This window comes from Nothobranchius furzeri, chromosome 2 (assembly GCF_043380555.1).
Source record: "Nothobranchius furzeri strain GRZ-AD chromosome 2, NfurGRZ-RIMD1, whole genome shotgun sequence".
Taxonomy (NCBI): domain Eukaryota; kingdom Metazoa; phylum Chordata; class Actinopteri; order Cyprinodontiformes; family Nothobranchiidae; genus Nothobranchius; species Nothobranchius furzeri.
Window position 1 is genome coordinate 23,642,729 of NC_091742.1, and position 26,210 is coordinate 23,668,938.

The following is a 26,210-nucleotide window of genomic DNA, read 5'->3' on the forward strand; positions in this document are numbered from 1 at the left end:
GTGGCAGCTGTGGCACCACCCGGAAGTGTCATGGCAGCAGTGGCAGGGGATGTGGCAGCTGTGACAGGCGCCACTAAAAGCACTGGCACCACCCAGAAGTGTCATGGCAGCGGGCCGTGGCAGCGGTGGCAGATGCCACTAAAAACAGTGCACCACCCGGAAGTGTCATGGCAGCGGGCCGTGGCAGCTGTGGCAGGTGCCACTAAAAGCAGTGGCACCACCCGGAAGTGTCATGGCAGCAGTGGCAGGGGCCGTGGAAGCTGTGGCAGGTGCCACTAAAAGCCGCGGCACCACCCGGAAGTGTCATGGCAGCAGTGGCAGGGCCGTGGCAGCTGTGGCAGGTGCCACTAAAAGCCGTGGCACCACCCGGAAGTGTCATGGCAGCAGTGGTCGGGCCGTGGCAGCTGTAGCAGGTGCCACTAAAAGCCGTGGCACCACCCGGAAGTGTCATGGCAGCAGTGGCAGGAGCCGTGGCAGCTGTGGCAGGTGCCACTAAAAGCCGTGGCACCACCCGGAAGTGTCATTGCAGCAGACAGTGGAAGGGGCCGTGGCAGCTGTGGCAGGTGCCACTAAAAGCCGTGGCACCACCCGGAAGTGTCATGGCAGCAGGCAGGGGCCGTGGCAGCTGTGGCAGGTGCCACTAAAAGCCGTGGCACCACATAGAAGTGTAATATCGGCAGACAGTGGCAGGATTTGTGGCAGCTGTGGCAGATGCCACTAAAAGCTGGGAATTTCTCCTACCCCGTAAACCGTCCTACCCGTTGTTCCACGAGAATGTGCGCGCATACGCACAACACAAAAAGGGAATGCTACTCCGTTGTCATATTTGCAGGAAAATTGGTAAGTAGTAAGTATTAGTACTTTTTATTGATGTTGATACTTGATTTTTTGGGTTAGGGTTAGGGTTTGTGTCATGTAAAACACCGTAAAACTATTCTACGGGTAGGACGTTTTGCCAAAGTAGGACGTTTTGTCAGAACACCGGAAGTGTCAGAGCTGCCACCGCAAGTGCCACTCGCGCAGCCGCTGCCACAGTGCCACAAATTGCGCTCGGTCCTGCTGAAAGATGGACACAATCTGACATAAAACTAGACATATGCTAGTTTGGAGAAACTAATCAAATCAGCCTTGATGTAGGTTTTAAATATCTTGTGGCATCACTTTAAAAAAACAGGCGGGCAAAAAAAACTGACTTTCTGTCTGTCAGTGACGCTCAGCCGCACAAAAACAAGCCTCTCCCGCAGCCGGATTCCTACGGCAGACTAGCCTGAATTTGAGCACGTTTTTTTTATTTCTGCAAGCTAGAAGAACAACTCGGCGTCCTAATGCAACCATCATGATCTCTGAACGGTAATTTTATTTTTTATTTTTTTATCTCGGTGATCCGACTCAGATTGGATTGCAGCGCGTGACGGGTGTTGCGTTGTGGGGAGGATGCATCGGAGATTCTGGAGGCTGAATCAGTGCTGTCACTGGAGAAATGTGACTCAGAACCGCAGTGTGGATTTGTTCTGGTGTTGTCAGGCGACTGACTGGCTGTAGTGTCTCAGGTGTGTTGATCGCAGCAGGAAAGCGGAAAAGTGCTTCTGATTGAGGGACTGCTTCTTCTGTGCATGTCAGTGTTCATCTGCCAAATCATGGATGAAGGTTTTTGCATGCTATAAAATGATGAAATAATCATGCAATTGCTATTGATGGATGGATTTCTGCACAGATGTAACACCCATGCAGCCTTCTGATGAGGGTCCTACAGACCTGCTGCTATTTATAGTAGGAGGGGTTGCTGAGGAGTGCTATGTCAGATTTCCTCCCTCCTTCTGTTCACCACTTTTCCTCCAGTATGGCAGCTCTGTGTGTTCTGTGTTTTCTCCACTTTCCTCAAAGTTAACTTGGGAAATTTCAGCAGCATCAAAGCCTGCTCTCTGTTGGAATCACACTCAAGAAAACCTTCAAAAGGAGAGCAGCGCCTTTCTTGTCCGTCTCTGTCCACATCTATGCTGGGTGACACAGCATAAGCATTAGAAGCGTGGGAAGAAAATGTTCACACCTGTTAGGCTTATTAGCGTTCATCATTTCTGCCCACTGTCAGCAGGCACTGAGGTGAGACAGAGATGCTGATGTCCTCGTTTCTCCAGGGCCTGCTCCTCGTTGGGACCTGCCTCCGTCTCCATGGAGCCCCCACCCATCTCCCAGACTTCAGCCACCTGCAGCCGGACGTCTCCTGTGAAGGGCACTGTGCCGGCCCGATAACAACAACTAGGTTAACACACACCACTGAGCTGGTGTCCTCAGATGAGGGTTTGATTGGTCTGAATGTAGGTGCAGGCGGAGCGACCGGGCCCCATGAGGGACCTGAGGGGATAGAGTTAGTGACGCAGACAGAAAATGAGGGCAGTCTTGTGAGGGAAGCTGGAGAGGTGTTGAGCCAGCGGAGGGAAGTAAAGCAGACTGAAAGCACATCCGAGAAGGAAGACGCAGAGATTCAAAACAAGAATGGACCGGTCAGGTATGAGTTGCTGAGTCCTACAGGTGGGATAGCTGAGGAGAGGGAGAAGCTGTATGCTTCTGTTGGAGGTGAAGACTCAGAACCATCTTTCAGAGAGCCCTTATCACCTTACACTCCCCTCTGGACCCCCAAACTGGCATCCTTCAGTGCCACCCCTCCCTTGATGTTTGTCACATCTCAGGCCTCCACACCTGTAAAAACGTGGAGCCACGATGGAGGTACAACGTCCTCACCGTCAGATCCTATTTTCCCTGAAATCGGACCGAACTTGATGCCCAGAGACGATGGCCTGGAAAGTCTGTGGACGGAAGCAGCGAGACCTGCAGGAGGTAAGTCCAAAACGTCAGACAAGCATGAATAAAGTTGAAGTAAAAATACTTTTAATAGGTAAAACTTCCTCTAAATTTTGCGCAAAATCCTTTAGACAGGGGCATGTCCAGAGTGGGGGGCATGGGCAAAAGGCTGGCCACCCCAGGTACCACCTCAAAAACAGAGACAGTAAAACATCCAGAACATATAATCAATGAAAATTTAAATCTAAAACATGTAAATAATGAATTATCAAATGTAAGATGACATTTGGAAGTTTCTTTCCTTTTTATTTTTTATTTTTTACTGTTTTAGTATTTTCAGCATTAAACTGAGCCTGGTTCATGCTCCAAAATAATTCAGAAATTCAGATAATGAAACTATTGGGTTAAAGCAAAACAAGAAACCAGGCCAGGCATTCCATCTCTTGTTGATGTTGATGAATTTCATTTACATTTTTCCTTTTTTAAGTTATGTTGTTAGTTCGCCGGGAGATCGACAGGCGGATTGGTTCGGCGTCAGCAGTGATGCGGACGCTGAGCCGATCTGTCGTGGTGAAGAGGGAGCTGAGCCAGAAAGCCAGGCTCTCGATTTACCGGTCGATCTACGTCCCAATCCTCACCTATGGTCATGAGCTTTGGGTAATGACCGAAAGAACGAGATCGCGGATACAATCGGCCGAAATGAGTTTCCTCCGTAGGGTGGCCGGGCTCAGCCTTAGAGATAGGGTGAGGAGCTCGGACATTTGGGAGGGACTCGGAGTAGAACCGCTGCTCCTCCGGAGCGAAAGGAGCCAGTTGAGGTGGTTTGGGCATCTGGTCAGGATGCCACCTGGACGCCTCCCTGCGGAGGTGTTTCGGGCGTGTCCTGCCAGCAGGAGGCCCCCGGGTCGACCCAGGACACGTTGGAGAGGTTTCATCTCCAATCTGGTCCGGGAACGCCTTGGGGTCCTGCCGGAGGAGCTGGTGGAGGTGGCCGGGGAGAGGACGGTCTGGAGCTCCCTAGTTGGGATGCTGCCCCCACGACCCGGATAAGCGGAGGAAGACGACGACGACTATGTTGTTAGTTGAAAAATATTAAAATAATTACAAATTAACAACTCCTCCTTGAACCGTCACCTTATCGTGGTGGAGGAGTTTGAGTGCCCTAATGATCCTAGGAGCTATGTTGTCTGGGGCACTTAGTGCCCCTGGTAGGGTCTCCCATGACAAATTGGTCTTAGGTGAAGGGTGAGACAAAGAACGGTTCGAAGGATCTTTCATGGCGGTGAAAACGAAGAGTCGGAGTACCCGGCCCGGAGGGTTACCGGGGTCCCACCCTGGAGCCAGGCCTGGGGTTGGGGCCCGTGAGCGAGCGCCTGGTGGCCGGGCTTTCGCCCATGGGGCCCGGCCGGGCCCAGCCCGAACCGGATACATGGGCTCGTCCAACTGTGGACCCACCACCCGCAGGAGGAACATGAAGGGTCCGGTGCAGTGTGGATCGGGTGGCAGACCAAGGCGGGAGCCTTGGCGGTCCAATCCCCGGACAAGGAAACTAGTTTTTGGGACATGGAACGTCACCTCGCTGGCGGGGAAGGAGCCGGAGCTTGTGGCAGAGGTTGAGCGGTACCGGCTTGATATAGTCGGACTCACCTCGACACATTGCATTGGCTCTGGAACCCGAGACCTGGAGAGGGGTTGGACACTCTACTTTGCTGGAGTTGCTCCGGGTGAGAGGCGGAGGGCTGGGGTTGGCTTTTTGTTAGCCCCGAGACTCTCTGCCTGTGTGTTGGGGTTTACCCCGGGGGACAAGAGGGTAGCTTCCTTGCGCCTTCGGGTCGGGGAACGGGTCCTGACTGTTGTTTGTGCTTATGGGCCAAATATCAGTTCAGAGTACCCACCCTTTTTGGAGTCCCTGGGACGAGTGCTAGATAGTACTCCATCAGGGGACTCCATTGTCCTGCTGGGGGACTTCAATGCTCACGTGGGCAATGACAGCTTGACCTGGAGGGGTGTGATTGGGAGGAACGGCCCACCTGATCAGAACTCGAGCGGTGTTTTGTTATTGGACTTCTGTGCAAGCCGCAGTTTGGCCATAACGAACACCATGTTCGAACATAAGGATGCCCACCGGTACACTTGGTACCAGGGCAGCCTAGGTCACAGGTCGATGATAGATTTTGTAGTCGTATCATCTGACCTGCGACCGTATGTTTTGGACACCCGAGTGAAGAGAGGGGCGGAGCTGTCAACTGATCACCACCTGGTGGTGAGTTGGATCAGATGGCAAGGGAACATGCCGCGTAGACCTGGCAGACCCAAACGCATAGTGAGGGTCTGCTGGGAACGCCTGGCAGAAGAACCTGTCAAAACGGTCTTCAACTCCCACCTCCGGCAGAGCTTTGACCACGTCCCGAGAGCAGTGGGGGACATTGAGTCCGAGTGGGCCTTGTTCCACTCTGCGATTGTCGAGGCGGCTGTTGCTAGCTGTGGCCGTAAGGTGGCCGGTGCCAGTCGTGGTGGCAACCCCCGTACCCGCTGGTGGACACCAGAGGTTCGGGGAGCCGTCAGGCTGAAGAAGGAGGCCTACAGGGCGTGGCTGGTCTGTGGGTCTCCGGAGGCAGCAGACAGGTACCGGATAGCCAAGCGGGGTGCAGCAGTGGCAGTTGCCGAGGCAAAATCTCGGGCGTGGGAGGAGTTTGGTGAGGCCATGGAGAAAGACTATCGATCGGCTCCAAAGAGGTTCTGGCAAACTGTCCGGCGCCTCAGGAGAGGAAGGCAGCAACTCGCTCACACTGTTTACAGTGGGGATGGGGAGCTGCTGACGTCAACTGAGGCTATAGTCGGACGGTGGAAGGAATACTTTGAGGAGCTCCTCAATCCCACCAATGCGCATTCCGAGGAGGAACCAGAGCTGGGAGGCCTGGGGATGGACTGTCCGATCTCGGGGGCAGAAGTTGCTGAGGTAGTCAAACAACTACACAGCGGCGGAGCCCCGGGGGCGGATGAGGTTCGTCCTGGGTATCTCAAGGCTATGGATGTTGTAGGGCTGTCATGGTTGACACGTCTCTACAACATTGCGTGGTCATCGGGGGCAGTTCCTAGGGAGTGGCAGACCGGGGTGGTGGTCCCCATCTTTAAGAAGGGTGACCTGAGGGTGTGTTCCAACTATAGGGGGGATCACACTCCTCAGCCTCCCTGGAAAGGTCTACTCCAAGGTACTGGAGAGGAGGGTCCGATCGATAGTTGAATCTCAGATAGAGGAGGAGCAATGTGGTTTTCGTCCTGGCCGTGGAACTGTGGACCAGCTCTATACCCTTGCAAGGGTGATGGAGGGGGCATGGGAGTTTGCCCAACCAATCCACATGTGCTTTGTGGATTTGGAGAAGGCTTATGACCGTGTCCCCAGGGGCACCCTGTGGGGGACGCTCCAGGAGTATGGGGTGGGTGGCTTTCTGTTAAGGGCCATTCAGTCCCTTTACCAGAGGAGCGTGAGTTTGGTCCGCATAGCCGGTAGTAAGTCGGACCTGTTCCCAGTGAGGGTTGGACTCCGCCAGGGCTGCCCTTTGTCACCGGTTCTGTTCATCACTTTTATGGACAGAATTTCTAGACGCAGCCGTGGTGTGGAGTGTGTCGAGTTTGGTGGCAGGAGAATCTCGTCTCTGCTTTTTGCGGATGATGTGGTCCTCCTAGCTTCATCCAGCTCTGACCTTCAGCTCTTGCTGGGTAGGTTCGCGGCCGAATGTGAAGCGGCTGGGATGAGGATCAGCACCTCCAAATCTGAGACCATGGTTCTCGACCGGAAAAGGGTGGCTTGCCACCTCCGGGTCGGGGGAGAGGTCCTACCTCAAGTGGAGGAGTTTAAGTATCTCGGGGTCTTGTTCACGAGTGAGGGTAGGAGGGATCGGGAGATCGACAGGCGGATTGGTTCGGCGTCTGCAGTGATGCGGACGCTGAGCCGATCTGTCGTGGGGAAGAGGGAGCTGAGCCAGAAAGCCAGGCTCTCGATTTACCGGTCGATCTACGTCCCAATCCTCACCTATGGTCATGAGCTTTGGGTAATGACCGAAAGAACGAGATCGCGGATACAAGCGGCCGAAATGAGTTTCCTCCGTAGGGTGGCCGGGCTCAGCCTTAGAGATAGGGTGAGGAGCTCGGACATTCGGGAGGGACTCGGAGTAGAACCGCTGCTCCTCCGGATCGAAAGGAGCCAGTTGAGGTGGTTTGGGCATCTGGTCAGGATGCCTCCTGGACGCCTCCCTGGGGAGGTGTTTCGGGCATGTCCTGCCGGCAGAAGGCCCCCGGGTCGACCCAGGACACGTTGGAGAAGTTACATCTCCAATCTGGTCCGGGAACGCCTTGGGGTCCTGCCGGAGGAGCTGGTGGACAAGGCCGGGGAGAGGACGGCCTGGAGCTCCCTAGTTGGGATGCTGCCCCCGCGACCCGGACCCGGATAAGCGGAGGAAGACGAGACGAGACGAGACGAGACGAGACAAATTAACAAAATGTTAAAATGCACTAAAATGCTAGCCTGGAAATGACGTCTACTTCATCCAAAATGCACCCTCCTTAGCCTAGTGAGCTAGTCCAAATTTCTTGCTTTGCAAACGTGGCAAGCTGGAGAATTGAGGACCTGGGTAGGATTTGATTCCCAGACTCCCGGATGAGAGTCACGCTCGCTAACCAGTCAGCCAAAGGGACATCCCTTGGCCCAGTAGCCAGAGAGCATGATCAATCGGGTAACAGCAGGACGCTCAACTGTCACACAAAAGTTCAGGAACAATTCATTGGAACCTCTACGGCCCCTAGCAGCATTCTGGTGGGCTAATAGCAGCTCTCTATTGGGATTTCAATTGGCTTTGTGAGCCAATCAAGGCACTCTATTAGTTTGGTGGGCGGGATGATGTGACAGAGTGGAACAAGATGGCGACAGCTAAATTGAAACGGCTTTTACATCAATTTTGGACTGTTTGGACTTGGGCTTTATCAGAATCTGTAGCAGGAAGATGTATTGAAGTTATTTATTTAGCCCTCCCACTGTCCTCATGGGTGACCCCGCCAGGAAAGTTCACCACTGAGCAGGGTTGAGGGTTTATCCCTTGAGGTCCACGTGGCAGGGGTGAGGTGGGGCTCACTCCTCACCCCTGCCACGTGGACCTCAAGGGATAAACCCTCGAAAGTAGCTCCAGTAGCTGTTTGCTCTTGGTGACCCACAGTGGAGTCCTCACCCCAACGTTGAGAACCACTAGGTTAGAGTCACATCACGGAAGAGGATTTGGGCCACTGACACAAAAAAGAGGATTCTAACTTTAATCTCAGAATTTTAACTTTAATATCCTGAAAAAAAGTACGAATTCTTCCCTATCACATGGTCTGAGTGCTAACCATTGCACAATCTCATCTTGATCTTTGTGCGTTGGTTGTGTGAGTCAGAAAACTCATTATTTCTATTTCATATGCAAAGGATCTCCTTAACCTCTAGATGGATTTCAATGAAACTCAGGAATCTTTCACTGTATTTACATTCACAACTGATTCCCTTAAGCGATCAGCACAAGTCAAGATGGTCGCAGCCAACTGAATAAAAAGAAATGGCAAACGACTAAATCTAATACTCAAAAATTTTACTTTGGCCAACATTTGGTGCTGTCGCAGCTGAAAGTCATTTCAATCCTGCTTTCGTTTTAGTTAAAAACTCTGACATGATAGAAAAGCTAAATTTCTTTGTAAAAATCGTAGTTCCACTGTGATCTGGATCAGCAGAATAATTAAAATCTGCATGAGGAACTCTGTGTAACTCTGCTTTATGACATCAGATTATTCCTGGTGGTAAAGGTAATGAGTTAATTTACATAAGACATAAGATTCCAAAGCAAATATGAAATCAACTTTATGGATCTGTGGGTACTGTTTAACCAGAAGATTGGAACTTTTTATTGCAGGGATTATGTAACACTTCATATTAACTCAGAGACAACAGAAGAGAGAGAGTCGAGTTTTAAAAGTTTAAAGATTTATTACTAAGCAAATTAAAATTAGACTAACTTTAACACTAAATGTATGGTGTAACTAAGGTGGATGAGACGGAGAATGATGTAGTGTGGAATGTTGCTCAGAACCAGCAAATCCGAAGAAACGATTAGTTCTGGTGGGAGGTGAAGGTGATGTATTCACGTTAAGCTTTGGTTAGGAGATTCATAAACACATTCGACGCCATCCTGTCGGCCTACGTACCCTTTTGGAAGTCCCCGTTAGATCAGGAATGTCGAGGTCCAGCTGGACCCTCTCTGGAACCGAAGCCGGTAGGAAAAGCAGCGGTTGCCGACCACCCTTCTTGAGATACTTCCGGGTCACGATGGTTTTGTTGGCATCTAGCGAGACCCAAACCTGGTCGTGATGGTTCAGCTTTTATTCTGAAAGGAACCGTTGCAGCAGGTGGAACAGCAACAGATTTTATCCAGCTTGTCGTTGGTTTTTTCGGTTGAAGAGGAAAGTTACGGATTGGCCACTCCGACAACTTCTCTAGAACGCTTTGAACTGGCGTTAAAGATGACGTGGGCATAGTTTTATACTTCGGATGTTTTGGTTTATGGTCGAATGAAAAGATGACAGATTTACCAAACACCACCAAAACCACGCCTCCGTCAGATCTAGCAGATTCTGATTGGATCAGTAAAAGCAATGTGTCATGTCTCTTAACGCTACGTGAGATCAGTCCTAGTGGAAACATTTAAAGTCATATTACTTGTTATATTCTATAGGATTATAATAAAGTAATTAATATTTTGATTTCACAGATTGGTCACCTTATTATTGACCAACACTTGTTTGATTAGCTTATTAAAATAGAGTTCTTTGATTTATTAAAAGGAGAGAGTCCATTCTTCATTCTTCTAATGAGCTGGAAAGAAGCAGTTTATAACAAATGCATGAAACCTTGAGGTCATATCTCATGCAGACCAGTGCTTTGTCAGAGGAGAGGGGAAAATGACTTTTGGTGGAAAACAGTCATTTCATTCCGTTACATAAACATAGTAACAGCTTTTCTTTAACTATTGACAGCACCATAGTCTCCCCCTCCCCTCAGGTCCAGAGTCTGGGTGTCATCCTCAACAGCTCACATTAATAACTCAATTCGGTCAGCATACTTCCATCTACGTTCCATAAACCGTCTCCGCCCCTCCCTTACCCCTCACACTGCCGCCATTCTCGTCCACAGCCTCGTCACCTCCCATCTCGACTATTGCAATTCACTTCTTTATGGTCTCCCCAACTAACTCCTTCATAAACTGCAACTGGTCCAGAATTCAGCAGCCCATATTATCACCAGAACCCCTTCCTTTCACCACATCACCCCGGTTCTCCAGCAGCTTCACTGGCTCCCAGTTAAATTCAGGTCCATCTTCAAAATTCTCCTCCATACCTTCAAAGCCATCCATAACCTCTCTCCTCCATATATCTCAGACCTTATAAGTATTCACACCCCATCCCGTTCACTCAGATCTTCTTCTTCCATCCATCTTGCGGTTCCTTCTGCCCGTCTCACTACCATGGGGAGCAGAGCTTTCAGCCACTCTGCTCCTCGTCTCTGGAACTCACTCCCCCCAGACATCAGGAACATCGACAGTTTTACCCTTTTCCAATCAAAACTCAAAATACACATGTTTAAATCTGCTTACAACCTCTGATTTTATTGAACTGTTTCTCTCTTTGTTTTTTCTTGTTTGGGTTTTATTGTTGTTTTATTGTATTTTATTACGTGTTTTCTGTCAAGTGACCTTGGGTGTTCTGATAGGCGCTTTTAAATAAAATGTATTATTATTATGAATTTAAGCCATCAGAGAATTCCTCTATAATTAGGAGAATGTTTGTAGCTATTGGGGGTGTCACTGAATCTCATGATCACTTTTTAAATGAATTATCTTTTTACTTGTGACGACTCTCCTCGTGTCTCTGTGCTCATGTTGACACAAACTCCAGCCGACACTGCCGCGCCGCAGTCTCAGGAAGAAGCCACAGAGGTGACGATGTCATCCGAGGCTCTTTCTCTCATCTTTGAGCCTTTTGAAGACGTGACATCAGAGGCGGTGGTGGCGGCTGTCCCCGTGCCAGGCAGCTCTCAGTCTCCTGCTGCCATGGCGACCAGGCAGCTGGACCAGCTGGTCAGACAGGAGACTGACAGCGACGGGCCCTCACAAGGCCCACCCGCCCCTCCACCAGACTGGACCTCACCTTGGCAGACATCTGGCTCTGAGCTCCTGGAGCCAGTCAGCTCCTTGGGTCCTACTACTGCACAGCGGCGGGCCGAACCAGAACCAGAGGGTCGTCCAGAGAAAGGTGAGAGGGAGAGGTCGGGATGATGCACCAGTCACTTCTACATCAATTCAGATAATTTACACCAAATAATCTCACATCATGTGAAGACTCACTGATCAATAGTTTTGCAGTAACACAAAGGTCTTATGGTTGCCGAAAAATTGCCGCATTTATTCAGAAATGTAGACGTTTTAAAGGCTTTTCTTAAAAATGATCAGATTTTACATCATAAAAACGTAAATGTGTCAACCCCCGCTGCCAGCCGTTGTACGATCATCCAACTTTGGAGAGAATGTGCCCTCGGCCGGCCCCTCCCTCTCATCCCTCCAGCACGCTATGACGACTGTAACCATGGCAACCCACCAGCTCCTGCACAAATCCAGATCAGGGCTGGATGAGATGGATTCTGAGGGTAAGATGGCAAAGCATTCCTCGTCTTCTCCTGTGTGATCAACCTCCGGTCCGGTCCTGGAATGGGCATCTCATGGTGTCTTCCCTGCTGTCTACAGAGGAGCCTGATGAGGACGATGACGAGGAGAACTCTGAGGAATCGGTGGAGGAGGAGAGCGAGGACGACCTGACAGAGACACCTAAGACGTCCTCGACACAGCCGCCGTACAGTCTCATCCCTCCACCTCCTGTCTGGGTTCAGCGGAACCAAGGATTGAGTACGGGCCAAAAGAAAGGAACACATCAGTGCAGCGACAAGCCGGAGCTAAAATGAGTTGCTTTTCTAAACTCAAGTCTCTTTTCTTGCAGTGCGTAGCTGGCTGGAGCTGATCAGAGAGAAGGTGAGACTGCCCCCTGTTGTCTTGTTTTCACATGCTTGATTCAGCCCCTGCTTTATTCTGTCTTCAAATCCGACAGGCTGGTTACGTGTCTGGGATGCTGGCCCCAGTGGGCGTTAGCATCACAGGGGCCCTGCTCATTGTCGGAGCCCTCTACAGCATCAGAATGATCCACCGTAAAAGGAGGAACAGCTTCAAACATCAGCGGCGGAAGACCAGACAACCAGAGGTCAATGATTTGGACCAGTCCTATTTCATGGTTCTAAAACAAAAGTAACTGTATGTCTCCTTTAGCAGGAACCCCGAGAGCCCAGCGCCAGCTGTCAGGATCAAGCCATGCTGCTCGCCGACAGCTCCGAAGATGAATTCTGAGGTCACGACCCCACAACGTCCATGCTTCTTTTTGTTTGTGGTCGTCGGCAGAAGCCTCGTCGCTTTACAATCGTCCTAATCGCATTGTTCTGGTTGGGTTCACCTGACTTACAGGTTGGGACTGTGGCGGCACACGGGTCGGCTTTTATTCCTACGTAGGAAACAATCCAGAGCTCTTCTAAATGTTGTCACGTCAGTCCAGTAATCAGAAGCCTGACGCAGATCAACAAGGCAAACCTGACGCTGAATGCTTCGTTATGCTGACTCTTATTTAAAGAACTGGATTCTAAAGGCTGTAAACGGGTCCAAGCAGAGAAAGAAAAGAGGGAAAACATCTTTTCAGACAATATTTCTTTTTATTTTAAACGATTTCTCAACTGCTTTTGCATGGTTATGATTATTGTCTTGTTGGCCTCAGACCAAAGCAGCCGATGGTTTCTAAAAACTGGTGTTTGATGTGTTCATGTGCTACGTGAGGCAGGTCCATTTAACTAGCTATATCTGTGACCAGAACTAACCCAGCCACATAACTCACGCCTTTAAATGCAATGAGCCAAATATTAAGACAATAATCAGAAATTCACCCCGCTCCCCATATCAAAATCTATGGCAAACGGTTGCCAATGGTGCAACGGGTTTTATTTACAGTTGTGTTTAAAAAAAATGATGCAAAGACTCAACATTTACAGCGTTGGTCCCTCTGCTCCAGCATCACCACACTGCTAATCCACACGGTCCTGACGGATGGCAGCCCATTGTTTATCATCAATGCGAGAGGTTGCTTCTGCAGGACCACAGTGAGTCTAGGGATTTTCCTGGACATCGACCAAAAATGTTAATTTTTTTTGCGTCACTAACTTATCACTTAAACTTTTTGACACTGTTGAAGTCATTTAGTTGGGATGTTGGGAGGAGTTCCTCTGGGAGGACGTTTAGGCACCATGTTTTTCTCTGTTATGAGGCAAAACTAATGGATGAATGAGGAAAAGGTGAGCGCTACTATCAGTCATGCATTATGTCAACAGTAACGCAACTATTCATGGTGCCAAACCAAGGTGGTCATGCCCCTTTCACACTAGCATCGGCTCCACACCGCCTGAATAGTCCCAGTCAGCCAAAGCCTGGCCCGGTTGATTCCACGCATCTTTGCTCCTAGGTAATCAGCATGATTATGCCGCAAGCCCAGGTGGGCTGATTCTTCCCACGAATCGGAGGCTTCCCCTAATGGAAGGTGTGGATTTGAGCCGGTTTATCAGTCAGCAGTGGGTGTGTTGGCCCTGGTCAGCCTGAAGCAGACCATCTCAGGAAGAGGGCTGAAAAACAGTCCGGTTGTACCCTGAAAAAAGGCAGGCTGTGCTAGAAACTCTCTATGCTATCCAGACCATGCAGAGCCGATGCTAATGGGAAAGAGGCAGTTCACCACCTTGGTTTGGCACCACGAATAGTTGCAGGATGATTCACTGTTGATAACACAGTGAGGTAGTGCAGTCCCAGTGTTACAGATGGGGACACCCTGGACCTTGTTGTCTCAAAAAAGACAAAAAGGTGATCCATCAGATGGACAACTCTCCTTGGCTCTGGACACATCAGTCTGTCCCTGATATTATTGAAGTGATATCTTCACACCAGAACATCCTCCAAAGGTCAGCAGATGTACTCACTCTCACAAACCAGCGATATGCCAATCCCAGAGCTGGATCACATCTAGGAGACTGTTCCGCTTGCTGGATGTTTTTGACATTGCTAAAGCTAAAGGCTACGTTAAACCATCTTCAAAACTTTTGGCTACAGGTGTAGTTCAGATCTAAATCATTTGAAAAGTAGGAAATACATCCTGACATCACTTCTATATCGAACTGAATTTTACAAAGAAAACAAAGATTAAACAGATATTGAAGTTGAACAAAAGCACTTAGAAGAGCTGCTCACATCCACACTGATCACCACAAAAAGGCTCAAGTCATTAATGATGGAATGTATAAAACAATCTAATCACATATGTATAAATATTTGTGTAAATAGCTTTACTTATCACTAAACCTTTAACAATACTTTTGTTGTAGAAGTTTGAAGGTAATTTGCCACAAAGGAAAAAAATCAAAGGTTAATAAAAAATACTTGATATTTTGAGTTGAATGGATAGCAAATTTTAATTTAATCTAACTCAAGGTTTATGAGTAGAATTTATTAAATTTAATTTCTAAAGACGTAGAATATTTTGTTTTGCAACTCAAAATTTTTGAGGCAATTGATCACCTCAAAAATTTTGAGTTGTGGGAACTTTTTTGGTTTAGTGTGGTAACTAAAATATTTTGAGTTGATTGGATGAGCAATTTTAATTTAATAAACTTCAAATGTATGAGTAAATTTTATTAAGAAATTTAATTTTTGAAAACTTAAAATTTTCAGTATCAAAACTCAAAAAAAATTGAGGCAATTGATTGCCTCAAAGTCTTTGAGTTCTGGGAACTTATTCGGGTTTACAGTGTGGTATTAGCTGGTCCCATTACCAGGTTTACTTTTTATTTCTAAAATAGAGATTTTAAGACTAAATACTTTTCATTCTGGTTCTGCAGGTTTCTGCATAATGCAACAAAATCAGAGTCCAGGTTTATCTTTTTCTCTCCATCTGAACAAGTTCTCTAAACATAAACTCAAAATGACGGAATTATTTCATTGAACCTAACTAGTTAATTTGAGTTAATTTCTCTGTAATGTGCTTTTATTTGATTATCAGTGTGAATTAATTTGATGTGATGTAATATACTTTTTTAAAACCCAAAGAGCCGATGCTTGATTTAACAGAGTTGTGGAAATACTAATAGAAGTTGATAGCACAAATATTTATAATTTTTTTAAAAAGATGTTGCATAAAGCACTCTAATGTACAGAATGGCTCCTTTAGTTTGTTTTCTAAAAAGCAGGATTTAAATTTGGATTTTTGAAGTGAAGTACTCGTTTCACGCTTTTACACTCACCAGGGACAATACAGCAGAATTCATGAAAAGATCGGTTTGTAGAAACTAGTTCTGTACAAAGTTCAGCTCTAAATGTAATTATGTTTTATGCAATCATGTTTTAATTAAATAAATGATTTAATTTCCTTTTCCTGTTGAAACAAACAGAATAGAAGCAATAAAACATAATTATAAACAAGGATGTGATTTAAAGGCATCTGTTGGGAAAAAAGATCACCTACAATGTTGTCACCTTTTCTCTCGCTGTCAGACACGTTTCCTGCATAAATGCCTGTAAATAAGCAACAATACAGCATTTATTATGTGTGATGTAAAACAGTGGATGTTGTCGGTCTCTTCCTGTGAAAACCAAACAGGCTGCAGTCAAATAAAAAGATCTTCTACATGTCCGATTGGGAATTTCCTTTAAATCCAGCATTGGTGTGTTTTTAAAACACAACACAGACAAAACAGTTTTACAGCATTAAAAAAATTCAAATAATTTATTTCTGTGTTTCTTTTCCCCACGTTAAATAAAAGCATTTCCAGATTAAAGAAAAAGGACAAGACAGCGGGGGTGTAGAAGAGGAACAGAGATAACAAACATGCAAAACTCAACATTTCGCCCCCTTTTCCTGCCTTGAGGTTCTCGGTGGAGGCGGCGCCGGCCGAATCACAAAGCCAGCAGGAAGCCCCGTGTGGTCGGTCGTGTTGTTGGTAAAAAAAAAAAAAGAAATCTGAGTGACGAGCCGTTTTCTGGGGGGGATTTAAAACAGAACTGCCCTTGCGGTCAGGCCCAAACGGACTCAAACCGCTGGGGAGTTATGGCTAAACACTAACGATGGAACCCTTCAATCTGTAATCTGGATTATAACTCGGCTGCAACGCCCGTAAAGATTCATAAATTCCACAAAGTTAAGTCTGAGGTGGAAAAAAAAAATGCTTTTAGCCATTCTGAAGCTCGTCTGTCTAAAGGTTATAGCTCATCCCTGACAGACTGATGAGCTAACTGCTAGTCTGAAGGCATTTCTCATAACTTAACAGGCCCAGGTAGAATTTCTAAACATTTCTGCCAAAATATCCATGTGAATGTTTATAAAACAACATTTGCATTAGCTGCTGAAGCCCTTCTATGGTGGCAGAAATCTGCTTTGATCCTGGCAGCGCTTCGACTAGCCGTTAGCTCATCAATCGTGCCAAAACAGGAAAAGATGGTCACTGTTAGAAACTTTTACACAAGAACCCACCTTGAAGATGGGTGTAAAGACATAAAATAAGCTGCTCCTGCAGACAGCTGATTCAGAGGGATCCCAAAGTCGGATAAAACAGTCTCTGGTTTGACTTCATCAGTGAAAAAGATCAAAGGAAACAGTGGATTTAAAACCCGCCAACAGTGTGAACTGTTTCAGATGAGCAGCTATTAGATCTCTAAGGTGTTCAGATTGTTTTAGAAATCTTCACATCACACCTCTGGGTGAGTTAAAGTAGCACAGAAACTGAAAAACAAACAAGTCGGCCTCAAACCAGAACAATGAGGGGGGAGAAAAAAAACACTCAAAACATTCCATGAATAGAACACTTTTATACAAATCTGACAAAAGGTAAAATAAGTGATCTGATCTGTTGCTGCAAACACACAAACCCCCATCGATGTGGCGGCAGATCGGCCGAATAAACCCCGAAAGCGTGTAGTGTCATTCAGCTAAAACGCACCGTGAAGGTTTGTTCGGAGTTTTGCACCGTTGTCGGAATACTGTCGACACACACACAAAAAAAAAAAAAACATCCGGCTAGATAACTTGGAAGATAACGAGGCTGAAATTACACGACAACCCGGGATTTAAATCATCCTCTTGAGTCATTAAAGGTGTGTGTGGATGCTTTTGTTCGTTCTGGAAACAAAATAAAACACAACCGACGCTTTGGAAATCGGAGCTCCACCTAGAGATGGTGCACGCACACACACACTCACACGTGCAGCAGATGTCAGAGAGGTGCGTCTGACCTTGTTCGTCTAAAGGCGATTACTTATCGGCCAATTAGTGTGTATTGGAACAACGCTCAACGTTCTCGCCAAAATGTTCCTAAACCGAAAGCAAACGAAAGCATAAAATATAATCTGCTAAAAAATCTCATCTAGTTTAGTTCCACATGAAGACACAGCACACGGGACTCCGGCATCTGCAGGTTTTCCAGGAGGCGGACTAACAGGAAGCAGCGCCCGCTGGGATCGAGTGGCACTTTAGAATGGACGGGATTCAGACTAGCAACCAGTAAACTACCAGACGTTTTTGACGGCACCTCTGTTGGCAAGGAGTCTCTCTTTTTTTTTTTTTTAAACACGGGAATTTCTGGAAACTTTTTGAAAGGCTGGCAGTGAATTAGAGGAGAAACGATATTCCTAAACCACTAAAATGACACCAAGGAGGCCGTTATGGAGTGGACTGGTGCAATGACCGAGGACTTGGTAGGTAGACTTTTCCACCTGCTCTTATGTGGGAATAAAAACAAGGATGTGTTCACAGGCCTCAGTCCCGGGAACGACAGCAGGAAAACGGGAACACCCCAAAGAAATGTCAATTAAAAGCAAACGCGCAAAGAAAATAACAAAATAAAAGATCACAAAGCGTTACATCCTCTAAGCTTCAACCTCCTCCCCAAACAGGCGAGGTTAAAAAAGGAAACCCAAAAATAAAGTTGACATATTTTTCCCTTCCCGTTTGCGTCCTGCGAGTCGTTTCCTGTCCGGATTACTGCGGGATGGTCATTGTCCTCGTGTTTCAGCGCCCCGGAGACGCTCGTCCTCGTCACAAAATTCAGCTTTATTAAAAAAAAAAAAAAAGTCTCGTTGGCATTTCAGTCTAGTATTTGTTTGCCTAAGCAGTTGTTCAGAGGTGAAGAAAACGAGTGTGTGTGTGTGTGTGTGTGTGTGTAGGAGCAAAGTGACCAGGGCGGAGCTTATAGCGTTAGAGGTGAGCAGCACCTGCAGTCCCGTCCCACCCTCCCCACCGGTCCGGTGTGCCTGCCGCTAGCGGAGCCACAGTTTGAGCCGCAGCGCGTCCACTCCGTTCAGGTAATATCTGAACAGCCGCTTGTCTCTGACGAAACCCAAGTTCTCATACAGCTTCAGGGCCGATTTGTTGGTGATTTCGGTCTCCAGGACAACCTGCGGACACACACAGGACAGAGTGAGCGGAGACAACAGTTAGCGCTGACACAGTAATAATACAACCACGGGTGACGTTTTGTGGGCCTGACACGCAACTACCCCTCAGTCATCCTTACCCCTCATTTCCACCGGACGTGAAATCAGCGTTCCAAACGGCAGGTCCCGCAAAGTCACTAAATCACGAGAGAATTGCAACACCACGTGTGATTTCAGAAGCCCACACAGTAAAAATCTGAGAGAAAGACAGCTGCATGTATCCAAAAAGCTCTGTGGTTTCATTTCTGTTGTGTATACATCAGCTACGGGGGTTCCAAGTAACAGGAAATGATGTATTTTTACCTGCACCTAACGTATTTTGAAAGTTTCCGGATGTTTCACACTGCTTTCGTGTTTGACTTCCTGTCTGGCTCTATCTAAATTGCAGATTTAGACGCGTTTTGGAATCGTAGCGATTAAGAAAATAGACTCGAAACGTAATGATGTCGCCCCTTTGCTGTTGGTGAAAAGGAACTCGACCACGTTAACGGCAGCTAACTGCCACGTTTTTGCTGCGCGCTCACGTCCGATGGAAAGGAGGCTTTACTCAACCTGCAGAAGCAGACTTCGTAGTTCTTTGAACGTCATCGGCTATTTATTGCATCAATCAACAAAATATTGCACCTCAAATGGTGTGAGCTACAACCACGAGAGTAGGGGGTGGTACCTTTGACCTGTCAGCCAACAGCAGAGGCTAATATGATGATGCTAACAAAGGCCGCGATTAAAACTCTGAGAAAGAAACATTTGAAGGAAATTCTGAATGTTTTCAACAGTTACTATGTTGGATTGTGGATGTAAGACGTGCTGTGGACCATTTTACTGGACAACTTTTACTGGACCACGATGGAAGTTAAAAGGCTGTTCTTTGTTTGAGTCAACAATACGCTTTGAATGGTGAGTTGACATTATTTTGAATTTCTAAGTGGTTTTGACATTGGCCTTTATTATGTCTACAGTTATGACTGGATATGATAAATATTTTTTGTTAGCGAGACCAATCAAACTGAGACAGAATGGCTTCGTAGTTGGGAGTCTGGGCTTAATAGTGCAAATAAAACCCAGGAAAAGAGCTTTAAAAATGAATGAGACGTGTTAGTCTTTGGTAAGAGAACCTGGCTGTGGCACAAAGGTTTTTCTCGGCATTCTGGAAACGGGGTGTAAGCATAAAAATAATTTAATGGGGAACTAGGCCGTTTTGGCTTGCTTTCAGCACCCCCTAGTGTCCGTTAGTAGAACTGAAAGCAAAACCTATCTCCTCGCTGTGCATTCGTCTTTTTAACAGCTTAATCTAACGTCGCTCAAGCCTTCATTATTGTCTACAAGAGTGAGTCATCACTAAATTAAACAAATCAGCTGTGTTCATGATCTAAAACAGTTTCCAAACATTTTGGAAAAATTATTTGTTGTTAAAGGGACTTTACGGACTGTTTGAATTTTTATGCTCGCGATTGCCCCCTCAGGCCAAAAGTGTAACGGCAGCTTCAATAGTAGGCTCGTGCACGAGGCGCGCATGCTGTACGTGCACACTCCTTAACGAAAATAACAGCTGAGACGGTCCTGTGTGTGTGTGTGGGTGTGTGTGTGTGTGTGTGTGGCCCGGAATACAGGAGAACGCGCAGCTAATTAATTAAATAATTTGGTTCTGTACCTTTCTCTTCAGCACAGCTGACAAAGGCTTATGATGGGTCAGTCCTCCTGCATGCTCAGATCATTCCCTTCCCTTGCTTGAAAAATTGTTCCAAAATGAAAGTTGAACCCACATCTTTTTTATCTGTGAATTCAATGCCGTTCGGCGAGTCTCAGAAAAAAATTTGGGCATCTTACTGTAAAAAATACCATAATTTAATGTAAAAAAGAAACTCTAAATCAACTATGTTCACACCCAGAATCAAACCCAGGTCTTCTGCACGAGAGTCCAACATCTTACTAGGTGAGCTTAAGCGCCAGTGATGTCCTCTGTAACTCTTTGTAACAAGGTCCCTCTGTAACATTTATATCCTTGATGACAGCTGAAACAACGTCAAACCAAAGAACGGTTCGGAGCGAAAATGGCTATTTTGTTGCTAATTTGCAGGAAATTTCTAGAAGAAAGTTCTACAGAAAGTAGCTAAGGGTCCTCAGAAATGTAGCTAGCTTTGTCACTAGGCGTTAGGAACAGCGACAAAGTAGCACTGCCTCTCTCTCTGCTGCTAAAGCTACGGATAGCAAATGCTACGGGCGATGCCTGAGCGTGAACGCGCATGAAGCAGCCTGCTCGACCCGAGCATCTCTCTTTTTCTGTGATTTTACAGAAAAACAGGCAATCACAGTAAAAATGCCAGGGCTCATTCTACAGGACCAGGGCATTGCAGGAGAATGTATGAAGAAGACATTTATTATTTCTATACATGTTTTGGCTGTCACACTTCCATAATGCCCCTTTAAGATTGGAAAAGTTTATAAATAGGCATAGTGTTTTGCATAATAGTCAATATGGTTTTTGTTCTAATCATTCAACTGTAACAGCAATAACTGACTTAGAAGAGATTTCAATAGCAATAGATATTAAACAATATTTGGTGAGTGTTTTTGTAGATTTACAAAAAGCGTTTGATACGCTGGATCATGTAATATTATTAGATAAATTATACAAATACAGGATTAGAGGAGTAGCACGAGTGGGTCCGAAGTTATTTGATGAACCGACAACAGTTTGTGGAAATTAATAATATATAATCCTCTATACATAATATTAGTTGTGGAGTACCACAAGGATCGGTCTTTGGACCATTACTCTTTCTTTTGTATGTTAATGATATTGCTTTGGTTTCAAAATTATTCAAGTGCATACTATTTGCAGATGACACTACCTTATTTTATTCAAGAGAAAATATAAAAGATGTTTGAAATGTAGCTGAAAAAGAATTTACAAAAATTAAAATATGGTTTGATATCAATAGGCTTTCTTTAAATATCGATAAAACTAAGTTTATAGTTTTTTGTAGTAGTAAAAAAAAGTGCTGATGTATCAATAAATGTTGAAGGAATTGAGATAGAAAGAGTAAAAGAAGTTAAGTTTTTAGGTGCTATTATTGACGAACACTTATCGTGGAAGTCTCACATAAATTATATTAAAATTAAAATATCTCGACCTATTTTAGTACTAAATAAGACGAAGGAATCGTTGAACATAAAAGCTTTGTGTATTCTGTTATAACTCGTTAATTCTTCCATGTCTTACATATTGTATCGCATTCAATTTTTCTTTTAAGGAAAAGAGCGGTGAGAGTGTTTAGTGGAAGTGGATACAGGGATCATACTGATCAAACGTTTCACAACTAGACCCAATGAAATTTGACAAACTAGTAGAATATAATGTTTTAAAACTTATGTATAAAGCACATAAAGGAATTCTACCAATAAATATTCAAAAGAAATTTGTAAAAGAGAAAGTAATTATAATCTAAAAGTAGGGATGTGTATTGGTGAAATTCTGGCGATACGATACTTATCACGATACAGGGGAGACGATACGATATATCACGATATATTGCGATACATTCAGTCGGACAATTATAGCGATTTTTTTAGACTAAAATTATTGTAGGAAAATTCAATAAATGGTCCAAACTGATACTTAAAATGATTAACATGAGGTATCTGAACCATAATAGAGGGATTTAAATTTCAGTGGTGGAAACAAACTCCATTGCACCCTACTGCTGACTAGCGGACGGCATTTGATTTGCACCAAAAGAAAAGAAAATACACAAATGTTTGCAAGTAAAATCTTCCCAAAAAAATCGATAAACAGTTTTTGAACATCTATATAATATCGCAGGAAAAAATATCGCAATATATTGCTATATCGATATTTTCTTACAGTCCTATCTAAAAGGAACTGATATTTTAAAAAAACCAAGATTCCGAACAGCGATGATGGAAAGATGTATCTCAGTTAAAAGTGTCTATTTATGGAATAGACTCAACAGTGAAATAAAACAATCTAAATCATTTTCTGTATTTAAAAAAAAGTGAAACGTATCATGATGAAGTAATAAGACCTTAAGTAGGCTGATTGACTTGTTTTGTGTTGGGGGTGGGGGTTAGATGAACGAAATTCTTTGAGTTGAACAGCTAATGTCTTGAAGTGAAAAGGGGGCACATAGTTTTTGCTTCTTTCTGCTCCTTTTCATTTATGATTATTTGTGAATATGAATTGTTTTAATGCAACTTTTATTTGATCGATTGAGGCCCTGTCCACACGTAGCCAGGGATCTGCCAAAACGTAGATATTTTTCTACGTTTTGGCCTGTCATCCACACGAAAACGGATCTTTTTAAAAACTCCGGCCAAAGTGAAGATCTGCGTTTTCTCCGTTTTGGGTGTCTGCGTGTGGACAGACAAAACCGGAGTTTTAAGGTCTGTAACGTCACTTTCCGCGACAAAAAATGCTGACATCACGTGTGCGACCTGTGTTTACACTAGCCGACAGCATGGATGACCTCAGAGCTGCGCTCGCTTTATCAATTGTCCAAGCGCTTTTTGCTCGTTTGTTTTTGCAAGCGGAATTACTGCTCCTTGCGTAAGACCACAGATGAAGGACAAGGTTAAGAACGGGGGAAGTACTGCCGCCTACAGGTCTGGCATGTCCTTAACAACGTATTTATCCGGGTACGTGTGGACAGAGTTTTTTTTAAACGAGGTGGTGTGGATGCAAGTTTTTGGAGGGGCGGATATTCGTTTTAAAAAAAAACAGCTACGTGTGGACTAGGCCTCAATGAATGAATGAAATAAAACATTGCAGGGAAAGTGCTGGAGCTAGACTGCAGCACCAGGCTGCCAGTCTGCAGTTGCAAGTGGAATATTCTGGCCACAGGGGGCGATAGGGACTGGGTGGTCTTTCATTAACCCTGTAGGGTCATTTTATCACATATTGGCTCAAGAAAATGATTTAAAAATATGAAAAAGTTACATAGTTTGACTTTAAGCACATTTTAGGTTAGATGACTTATGTCTTTAGAATCACAAAATGTAATAAAAGTTTCAAGTATTTGTTCAAAACAATCTCCAGTTTTTCAGGGTATCAAATAATTAGACTCCAAGTACCAAATTATGAGATGATCCAAGGTTGATTTTTCACTAAAGTCTCATCTTCTGAATTATTCTGACTCAGAAAAAAACAAACAAACCCAATTACTAACCTCTTATTAGATTGTATATCCTATTTATCTATGATTTATCATATATTAACACCATAACCGAAGATATTTAATGCATAAACCTCAAGCAGGTTTGAGACAACGTTTTTCTTGTGTGTGTCCAAGTCACCTCATCGCAGTCCCCCTCCACCATGGCATAGATGGCCTTTTTCACCAGATTAGTACCTGAAATGAGCAACAGAAGAAGTCGGTGACCCCAGACGAGAACCTCGTCTGCTCCGATACAGAACATTACGAGTCTTTTTTGGTTAAAAAGGAGTTTTGCGTAAACACATCTGCCCAAGACATTGGCCTACTACATGTGTGGCACTGTCGCAACAGGACAAGACTTTCTGGACATTGTGGACATCTCACCAATGCTTTTCCTTCTGTGTTTCGAGTCTACGGCCAGCATGGCAATGTAGCCGCGGCGGAACATCTTCTTATGCATGTCGAGCTTGCATACGATGGCTCCGACACACTCCTGCTCCACCATGGCCTGCGACAGACGCACACACTCAAGAGGTTAGGGACTTGTCAGTCTGTCAGATCTGCTGACTCCCTCTGATCTGCCCTCTGACCTTCATTTCGTCATCCCTCCTCATGTGGCCTTTACACACAAACTGGGATATTTACCACAGAGGGCACACAATCACAGGAACTTCCCAAATTTCATTACTTAACCTGATCCAATTTTACAGAACACGAGACACGACAGATGAGTCAAATGAAATGATCTGGGATATAAAGGGAGTATTTGAGTCTCCAAACCTGCTTTTTACATTGACGGGAGGTAAAAAGCCACGGGTGTGTAGCCACACCCAGCTCAAATACACGCTCAGCGACTTATCTTGTACATATTCCTGCTTTGGGCAAAGTCAGAGCGAGGTTAAGGCGGGTTTTACTCACCAGAAAGCAAAGCTGCGGCCAGTTATGGATGAAGTACCTGTACGTGTAAATAGAATAAGGCTCAGACAAGTCCTTGGTGATTAATCTCATGATCCAGGGCATCTGCAGCTCAGACTCGTAGCGGACGTAGCAGATGCCGTGGTTGTCCGCGTCCGCCCGGTCGGAGGAGCCGCTCAGGTCGAGCCGGGCCAGGTCCGCTGCCAGCGGCTGAGCTAGGCTGACCTCCCCGTGGGGCCCGTCGCCGTCCGGTGGCTCGTCGCTGGGCGGTCTCGGGGGCAGCGTGTGGTCGTGAGTCGCCGCAGTCCTCGTTAAACCCGGCATACCGTTCACGGAGGTGTTCATCAGAGGAGAGTGACTGCCGTTTTTGGAGAAGGGGCCTTCGTGTTGGCAGTGCTCCTTATTTTTTGTCGCGGCTGCTGTCCCCTCGCTGCCGCTGCTGTCACAGTTGTCCGCGGACGAGCTGAGATTGTCAGCCCGGCTCTCCTCCTGCTGATGGCTGTCACGGTCCTCCGAGGGACTGACCAAGCCGTTCAGCTGCTGCTGTTCTCGGGCTTGCACTTTCAGGTGCAGCGCCGCCGGGCTAGCTTGAGCTAGCATGCTTTTCCGCTTCTTCCTGACCGACCTTGTAACGTCGTTTTTCGGTTGTGACGTCTTCCCTGTACCGACTGGAACGCAGTCCTCCTCGTGGCAGGTCTGCTCTCCGTCTTCCACCGCCGCCTCCGCGCTCCCTTCCCCGGAGAAAGGAGAAACTGCAGCCGGGGATGAAAGCAGTGCGTTACCAGGCCCAGGCGGCACTGTGGCCATCCCACTGCATTAAAGTGGAGATTCACGCTTGGGAAACGTTAAACACGATTTCATCCACAAACCGAGAGGTTATACAATTTATATATGACAAAAAATGCCGACTATGGTGAAAATCCGAGGACTTTTGAGGCGGTAACGTATCCGCTGGCAACGCTTGCACTGCTTTCCCCTCGATTTCTCTGCTGCCGCAAAGCAGTCTCGCAGCGAAACTCTTTGCAACAGAATATGAAGTTTTACGACACTAGTGAAGGCCATGGCAACGCCTTTTTACCACCGGGGAAAGCTTGAAATTTGAGCTGCTGCAGACTGATTTGAGCAGATTCTGATTTTGATGCACGTGAACACAAACAAACAAACAAACAAACAAACAAACAAACAAATTAATTAATAAATAAAATCCCAACAAACAAACCAAGTCAAGAAGCACAAATCATGAATTATGTCAGGCATGGAAATTAAACAATGTAGCTACCATAAGAAGTTTTTATTGTTTTTTTTTTACTATCACAACTTGACAAACAGTTTTCTAACAAATGTACAAACTTTATACTATGGGGGAAATTTTGGATTGTAAATGTAATCAATTTTCACTCCTGATTGTTTTGCTCTTGTACATGCAATTGTTTTAAGTAGGAACAAAGATATGTTGTTCTTTGTTGTCTTTGTTGTATGCATGACTCTTGTAAATTAAATTAAATTAAATTTAAAACAAAAGCAAATATTAAAGTACTGTAAGATTGTGGGGGTTAATCAGCCCCCACAGCTGACTCATTTCTGCTCTCTCACCAGCAGAGGGCGTCAAAAAGCCATGGTTCAACTTTATACAACTGCACTACTCCAGTTTGACCAGCAGATGTCACCTGTAGACCAGCGTCGGACTCAT

The 26,210-nt window shown here is 45.7% G+C and overlaps 2 protein-coding genes across 6 annotated transcripts; one reads left to right on the forward strand and one right to left on the reverse strand.

Annotated features, from left to right (window-relative positions):
* Positions 1-1,008: 1,008 nt before the first annotated feature.
* armh4 (armadillo like helical domain containing 4) lies at positions 1,009-15,636 on the forward strand. 5 transcript variants are annotated; one of them, XM_015948110.3, is made up of 8 exons: positions 1,009-1,350; positions 2,090-2,835; positions 10,774-11,130; positions 11,372-11,521; positions 11,619-11,777; positions 11,869-11,900; positions 11,977-12,126; positions 12,192-15,636. In XM_015948110.3, the coding sequence occupies exons 2-8, from the start codon at positions 2,112-2,114 to the stop codon at positions 12,267-12,269; spliced, it is 1,650 nt and encodes a 549-aa protein (XP_015803596.3). In that variant the 5' UTR covers positions 1,009-1,350; positions 2,090-2,111; the 3' UTR covers positions 12,270-15,636. The 5 variants fall into 5 exon arrangements, with proteins under 5 accessions (XP_015803596.3, XP_015803597.3, XP_070404964.1 ...); XM_015948111.3 differs by having other exon boundaries at positions 2,093-2,835; XM_070548863.1 differs by having other exon boundaries at positions 1,010-1,350; positions 12,195-15,636.
* A 64-nt stretch (positions 15,637-15,700) lies between these two features.
* Positions 15,701-25,695, reverse strand: naa30 (N-alpha-acetyltransferase 30, NatC catalytic subunit). The gene is made up of 4 exons (XM_015948115.3): positions 24,524-25,695; positions 23,990-24,113; positions 23,745-23,800; positions 15,701-18,392 (listed from the first exon to the last, which is right to left on the reverse strand). Exons 1-4 carry the CDS (start codon positions 25,325-25,327, stop codon positions 18,255-18,257), a joined length of 1,122 nt encoding a protein of 373 aa, XP_015803601.1. The 5' UTR covers positions 25,328-25,695; the 3' UTR covers positions 15,701-18,254.
* Between the last annotated feature and the right edge of the window lie 515 nt (positions 25,696-26,210).